We start from the raw sequence: 7896 nt of genomic DNA, 5'->3' as shown, positions 1-7896 counted from the left end.
TCTAGATTTTGAAAAGGTCAAAGACTTAAATGTATTTTTAAATTTTCAGAAACTTAAATATTTGCGGACTAAAAAATTAGGGATCGATTTATCCTTTTCTCTTTTAAATATTCAATAAAAAACTATCGGTTGTGAGTTGTGACATTTCAAGACCCACTTTTTAATTGATAATATTAGAAAGAAAAAAAAAAGTCAGAATTTATTCAATAATTAATGAATAAATAAGATAAATTTTAGTTATTTTTTGTTAATTCTTTTTTGTTATTAAACATTTTTACTTTTTAATTTCCATATGAATGCAAATTAACGATAATATCGAGTGATTTAAGAAATATAGGTGGACTTCAAATAAAAAAGAGATATCTGTGCAACAAGAATGGGTCGAGCGATTTCAAAGATAATACGAAGGCGTATTGACTAGGGTATTAGCAGGGGCGAGATCCTCTTATATGCCAAGGATGCAATGACCTCTCTAAATTTCAATTTTTTTTTTTTTTATAAATTATATAAATTTTGGTTTAGTATTTTTTTAATTTTAAAAAATTAAACTTTAATTCCTCTTCAAATTTTACTCTAATTCCGCCCGTTGAGTATTTGTGGCGTGAATTGGTTCAAATTTGATGGAAAAATTATTCGATTCGATCGTACTAAATTTAATTAAATTTGTTTGCTTCGATATTTTTGGACCAACAAAACCAATCAAAACTGAAATTAATTAGATTGGTTTTATTTAATTTTTCAACTTTTGAACTAATCTAAAAAAATTAAGAAAATGTTTGGTTTGCGTTTTTATTTTTAGTATTTTCTATTTTTTAAATTTTGTGAAGAAAAAAGTGAAAACAATAAAATTCTATTTTCTATTTTCATCTCTTATTTTTTACTTTTTCCTTCATAAAATCCAAAAAAACAAAAAACACTGAAAATAAAAACCGAAAACAAAAACACAAACCATAGTCACATTTGGTGTATTACAAACTCGATTCTGCACAATTTTACCAAGAGAATAAAGTTAAGGTTCATTCAAATTAGAGAAGCTCACTTGTATTTTGTTTCTAAATATTATTTTTTAAATGTAAAATACAATCCAAACTATGCCAGCTTACGACACTAAAGTAAACAGCCACATACAAAGTTAACCAAAACAGAGCCTTAGCAATGACATATCACTTTTGTAGTTTTGTCCATTAATTACCATATTTGGTGTGTACTTCTATAATTTCGATTATTTGATTTGTACTTTTATTCACCCTAAGGCCTAAACCCTTTTATATGCATTTTTTCTGTTTATTTTTTTTTAATGTATATAAAATGCTTATTATACTTTATTAGAAAGAAGATAAAAGACAAAATGTTGACCACCGAATATATTCTATTTAATGGTGGAACAAATCAAAGAATCATTTTAATATTGAATTCTCCTGTTAAACATGTAAGCTGTGAGATAAACCACTCGTAATAGTAATAAGCTAGTTTAAGAAAAAAGTAACTACTATTACCTTCCCAAAAAGTAACCATTCTAAGTCAAAAAGAAAATAAAGCAACAAATCTAACCATCTAAGAGGGACTATTGACTATTGGGTGTTGACTATATACAAGGCGCATGATCAATAATAAGAAATTTTATATATTACTTCGAAATAAAAAAGAAATATATCAAGTGAAGGATTTTCTGCATAAATACTAGATAATCCTCACATATCAAACATTTACATAACATAAGATGACGATAAACCGTGCACGTTACAAGAGAAAAAGGATCGGATAAAAACCTTTTATTCCATGCATAATAAAACACGCAATGATTTGAAGGTATGAACAGATAACATCCCTAGGAAAATCACTGCTCCAAGAAGCTGAAATTCCCAAGACACAGGTTATTTTCACCCTGACCATCCTCCTCTCTGGGGGCCCACAGAGCCATGAACATTCAACCTGTCAAGCACAGAGTTGAAGTCAATTGGCTGTCCACTATCCTCCATCCTCTGGATCACACTTGCCACATGATCACCCCTGAATCCCATGCTCACCATTTTCTCAATCAGCTCGTTGTAAGGGTGGTTGCGCATAAACTGTGTCTGGTTAGGATTCCTCCCCATGAGATTGTGGCCGCCGGGGTTCTGGAGTGAAGCACTTGATGGAGGGTATCCAGCTTGAGCATAGTGGGGAGGAGGTTGGGGTGGATGGTGTGTCCTCCCTCCCTCGCCTTCATACATCGTGTATGCGCTGGCTGGAGGAGGAAGTGCTGGATGGGGGCTGGCAGTACCGTACATGTCGCCTGGTTGTGCTGGGAAAGAGCCCTTCATCTGCTGTGGTGGAGGTTGCTGCTGCGGAACAGTTCGGCCAGCAGTTCCTCCGTATCCATAAGGCATGGCATCGCCGCGGCTAGAACCAGGTTGTGGAACTCCAGAATATGCTGGCATCTGCATGGGCATGCTGTTAGGTAGTGTTTCAGTGGGGGGAGTTGGGTTTGCTGGTTGGCTTGGTAGATAGGAAGGGTAGGATGTGGGGGTTCTTATCTGGGGTGGCATTGAGGGAGGCTGTGAAGATGGCACCTGCTGAGCCCACTGCTGCTGGGGTGGCTGCGGCTGCTGCGGCTGCTGCTGTTGTTGCTGTGGCTGCTGATACTGAGGGAACTGTTGCACAGCTGGGGATGGGGCTACCTGAGATGGTGTTGGTTGTGGAGTCACCCGCGACATGTCTTGTTGAAGTTGGGGTGTTTGGTATTGTTGATTTGTCAATGGTAAATACTGATTCTGAGAGAGCTGGGGAGCAGCTGGAGGGTTTGGCAATGGAGTGGGGGGTTGCTGCATGTAATAAGTAGGCTGTTGGGTGGCTTGGGACGCATTTGCTACTGGAGCTTGAGCATGGGGTGCAGCCGGTTGCGGCGGCTGCTGCTGTGGGGGAATTTGATGAGGAAGTGCAAGAGCTAACTGCTGATTGTGTGCATCAGATGCACTATCAATCTTTTTAGGATCTGTTGTAGAAGGCGATGATCTCTCCTCTGAGTGGCTTGAGGAAGATGATTCCTTCTGAGCAAGTTGAAGCTTGGCTAATTCTTTCTGAGTGTCAGCTAGCTCTTGCTTGTCTCTTAAAATTTGTACAGATCTATGAACCTACATAACCGACGTAAGGAAAATGAATACATGCAATAACAATCTTTGTTTCTCAAAGTCTATATAATCAATTAATAAAGTGAACAGATATATGAAAGCATGCTAATACAGAACATTGTGAGTTAAATGCTTCATTTACTCTGCACTGCTCATAGCTGAAAGTCATTTTTTGCGTATATTGGAACAGTATCAAGAAAACACAGAATATTCGAGCAATAACAAATTGTTAATCTAGCAATAGAGATTAATGTCCGGTTTGTGATTGATGAATGGTGCTTCATTGACCAGATAAACAAAGTATAGCTATCTTGTTATGTTGAACAGGTTTGCAAATCAAGAAAGGAATATGGTTGGATTTCCCAATTGAGAAAGAATGTCTGCAATTGAATTGGAAGGGGAAAAAATTGCTTCAGTTGATGTATAACTACTTCAGGATTTCATTAACACAAGATCCAAAGTATTCATCCATCAGATGTGGGGTAGTGCTGTATGGGTACTAGGTAATATATGAAATGAAGTTAAACCTAAGAATATATATGAAAGCAGCATACCTCTTGAAGATGTTTTTCAAGGGCCTTGAGCTTTAAATCTTGCTCCCCATGGTCACGATTTAAATCAGATCTCATTTCTCCAATAGATTTGTCAAGATTGTAGCAATATAATTCCAATTGGGATAACCTTGAACTAATTCCCTCAAGAAATCGCATGAGGTTGTCAGCATATTTTTTCATGCTCTTCTCCACAGTTGCAATCACATCTTGGCTTAGAGAATCTTCAGGTGGATTGTAGGCAGTAGTAGGAAACATTGATGCTCTCGTCATCCTTGATTTGTGAAAATCCTGCCAACAAAGTGGACATTTCTGGATCAGAGATACAATGTTTCACTATATAGGAATAGAAGGTACATGTGATCCATAATCATTATAAAAATATGTATACATGCATACAACATGAACCTTGAGGATGGTACATAGAATAAAGTAAGCACATTCGTTCTAGATAAACAAAAAAACCAAACCACTTTAATATTATGTGCACTTTTTTACTACAATAAATCAGTATCTTTACTCTTTCTCAAAGAAAACAAAGTAAAAGCCTTCTGACACTCAGCCAAAAAGTACACTTGCTTTAAGCACCAAAGTAATGCATGTTATCATCAGTCTCACACTTCCTAAACTTCATGTTTTTATTTCATCAATCAACAACAGTACCCCAACTTATACAACCACCTCTTGTGTAGTGGACTAAATACTTGTACTTGTATACTCATGTACCCAAACCATAGTAAGCTAATAACAGCTTGCATCTTCGGATAATCGTGATGATTGATCAATAACAAATCAAACATACAGCCAGTCATCATGAGTTAAGTACCTCAATGTAACTGACAGATCAAAAGTCAAAATCAATATATTGTGGAATTTGACTCCTCAACACATTTATACTACAACACCTGGAAAATACTCCTCTATTCTCCCAACTGCCAACTGTAAACCCGTTTGACCACATTCATCATGCATCAAAACTTATTTTTTCTATTCAAAATTCACCAAATACTCTTGCAGATGAATGAAAATAAATCACAAGACCTGAGTAGAATAGAATTGAAATAAAATATGTTTGGAAACTTTGGATGAGATAGAGTAGAATAGAATTCTTGAGAGAATTGAATTATACTCAATTTCGGGGAGAATTCTTTGATTTGAAAAAAAAATGGAATTGAATTAGATTGTTTGCAATATGTTATAAAATAACTATTTTGCCCTCAATACTATCAACACCAACTTCTCTTCAAAGTCCACCCTCAGCTCCTCAATTCCTAACCTTTGAAGATGGTTCCTCTGCCACCAACACCTCCTTCAACCACCACCATCCAGCTCCACGCCCACATGCACCACCACCAACCTTACCTTTTCTTCCTTCTTCTTCACCCACAAAAACTGTCCCCTACCTTAAGTGTTGTGCCTATCTAATCAAAATCTATAAAGAGAAAAACCTCCAACAGGCATGGTTGTTGTTGTTGATGATGATGATGGCAGTGGTGAGGCACAGTGGATGAAGGTGGTGATGTGATGAATGATTACTGATCAGATAATTAATTAGAAATCAAATCACTTTTGGTCAGATTTAATTTAGGACGAAACATGAGAGTTGGATTCTCATAGAATTGAAACCTGCATTACTCTTTAATACTAAAGCATGTAATGGAGTTCTAGTTTTTAAGAGAATTGAAATCACAAGGTTTCAAAAAACACTTACAAAAACCCAGGATACAAATGCATACTATCAAACGGCATTATTTGTCTTCTTCTTTCTTTGTCTTGTTATCCAATAACCAGTTCATGCATTCTGGCAGAATGCATCATAGTCCACAAACCCAAAAGCCACCCAAATAAATAAGACCTTTAGGTCATCAACATCTCACACATAAGAAGAAAATCCTGTTTCTGTTTGACAAAAAAACCTTCACATTCATTCATCCTAAAAAAATTATGCTATCAACGTCAAAAATCTAGTCCAATTTTTCCTTCGGTTTCAAGTTGCAAATAGCTTAAGACACGAAGAATCAAATGTAAACTAAAACGAAGATCGATGATGGAGAACCACAAAACAAACCAAGAACAAACCACTTTTACTCAATCAACAAAATTCTTGCATAGTTTTCTAAAATTGATAACTTTCATAAACCCTAACCACTTTTCATTCATAATTAATAAGTTAAATACCCATGTTCGGATAATTCCCATAGAAGCTAAAAACCTTCAAGTCAACGGTTGAAAGGCAAGATAGGTCACATGAGTATATATACCTTAGTTGAATTGGCGTTGATAACTGGATCGGAATGATTGCCATTGGAAGAATTGGAATCCCTGTTACCGAAGTCTTCGTAGGAGCAGAGGATATCATCGGAACCGAAATCAAAACCCTTGGAACCCGAGTTACCGCGACCTGAGGATCCAGACGCCATATCTGGAGCTTGAAGATGCAGAAAGGGAGCGAAGACTTGACACTGAGACGAGACAAAGGGATTCGGAAGAGAAAGAGAGAGAGAATGTGTGTGTAGGGAAAAGGATTTAGAAAACGTTACTTTGCTTTTCCGCAAAAACGAAGTTTGGGATAGCAGGGGCGAGTATTTGTTAAAACTTAAAAAGGAGAAGAGAAAATCACAAATACATTTTTTATTTTTTTGTCAATAAATATTTAAATTTTAAAAATTTAAAAATATATTTAAATTTTTTAATTTTTTTTAATTTCAACATATTAATTTTTAAATTTAATTTATTCTATTTTAAATTTTTTTTACGTATGTATTTATATCAATCAAGTTAATTTTGATAGACTCAAATAAATATGAGAGATTAATATATCTAGGTTTTGAAAAGATTAAAAATTTAAATATATTTTAAAATCGTAAAAAATTTAAATATCTGCGAATCAAAAGATTAAAGACTTATTTATTCATTTTTTAAAGATAAAATACTATAGATTAAATAAATTAAAAAATAATGTGTAATAATAAAATATTACGGATTAAATAAATTAAAAAATTAAGTGATATTTATATACACATTAATTGGGGTGTCATCTTTCATAATTTAAAATTTTAAAAGATGGATTTATATATGTTTTTGATTTTTATGATAAAAAATGTTTCATATAAAATAAATTGAAGGTAGTTAAAATTTTTCCCAAAGAGAATTGAGAGCAAGAGAGGTGTGTGGTTACTTGTTCGGTTGTGGGAGGAAGATAAGGATGACATGCACCGACCATGTTTTTATATGTGAGTAAGGGCTAAGGCTATAGGATATGTGGCGCAATTGAAGGGGGTTTTTCATGCCTATTATCAATGTAATTAATTTAAAAAGAAAAAATATAGGTAGATAATAAAAATATTAAACAATGTGAATAATAGGTATATTAGATGTTCAATTTACTAAATGTATAAATAGTTATTTTAATATTAAGATTTAAGTAAATAATTTGAGATTTAATGTATTTTACTTAAATTAGACTAATTTTAAAATTTAATGTTCATGTTATTCAAAAAAAATTATTAATTACCTAACTAATATAATCTATTTAAAAATTAGTTATGAATTTTAAAGTATTGCCTTGATAAAACCCGAATTTTTAGCATTTATAGGTTATTAAGTTAATTTCTTTTTATCCACTAACTTTAAATATATCTTCCATTTTAATTTAAAATCCATTGAATTTTTTTTGGGGTGAGGATTAAAATCCATTGATTTACATACATGGATAGAAAAATAACTAAAATAAAAAATATTATATATACTAATTTTGTGTTTTACTTTGAAAAAATAAATCTCGTGTTATATCGAAAAAGAATATTTTCGATAAAGATGTTATTAAATTTTTTGATAAGTTTAGACTTCGATCATTACTAAATGTTAAAATAATATTTCGATCAACCTCTAAATACATGTTACAATTAATTTTGGATTGGAGCCAATTAGGTACTTCGTTAGGTACTTTCTATTAACCGATTGATTCAAGTGTGAAAATCGAAAAGACAGACTCGACGGACTATGTCGAAAAAGACGTCAGTAGGTCTTGAGACATCGAGGTCAAGGCTGGATAAGTACTTTTCGAATAATATAGATAAGTCTTATCGAAAAAGAATGATAAGTGAATATAATTAATAACAGTTATTCACATTGTACAAAGAGTGGGAACAGATTGATGCACGTGGAAAATACTGTCGAATATGGTGGTCAGAATACTGAATCAAAGGCAAAGTTTCAATCTCTAAAGTGCGCAA

At 33.6% G+C, this 7896-nt stretch overlaps 1 protein-coding gene across 2 annotated transcripts; it reads right to left on the bottom strand.

The window, feature by feature from the left end:
* Positions 1–1601: 1601 nt before the first annotated feature.
* LOC107629860 (uncharacterized) lies at positions 1602–6275 on the bottom strand. Of its 2 annotated transcripts, none has more exons than XM_016332795.2 (3): positions 5923–6275; positions 3665–3952; positions 1602–3113 (listed from the first exon to the last, which is right to left on the bottom strand). In XM_016332795.2, the coding sequence occupies exons 1-3, from the start codon at positions 6079–6081 to the stop codon at positions 1881–1883; spliced, it is 1680 nt and encodes a 559-aa protein (XP_016188281.1). In that variant the 5' UTR covers positions 6082–6275; the 3' UTR covers positions 1602–1880. The 2 variants fall into 2 exon arrangements, with proteins under 2 accessions (XP_016188281.1, XP_088364508.1); XM_088508382.1 differs by having other exon boundaries at positions 3665–4069; positions 4394–6232.
* Positions 6276–7896: the final 1621 nt, after the last annotated feature.

The sequence above is a fragment of the Arachis ipaensis genome, chromosome B3 (genome assembly GCF_059453495.1).
Source record: "Arachis ipaensis isolate K30076 ecotype BB chromosome B3, ASM5945349v1, whole genome shotgun sequence".
In the NCBI taxonomy this organism is placed as follows: Eukaryota; Viridiplantae; Streptophyta; class Magnoliopsida; order Fabales; family Fabaceae; genus Arachis; species Arachis ipaensis.
This window is presented reverse-complemented; position numbering and strand designations above follow the sequence as displayed.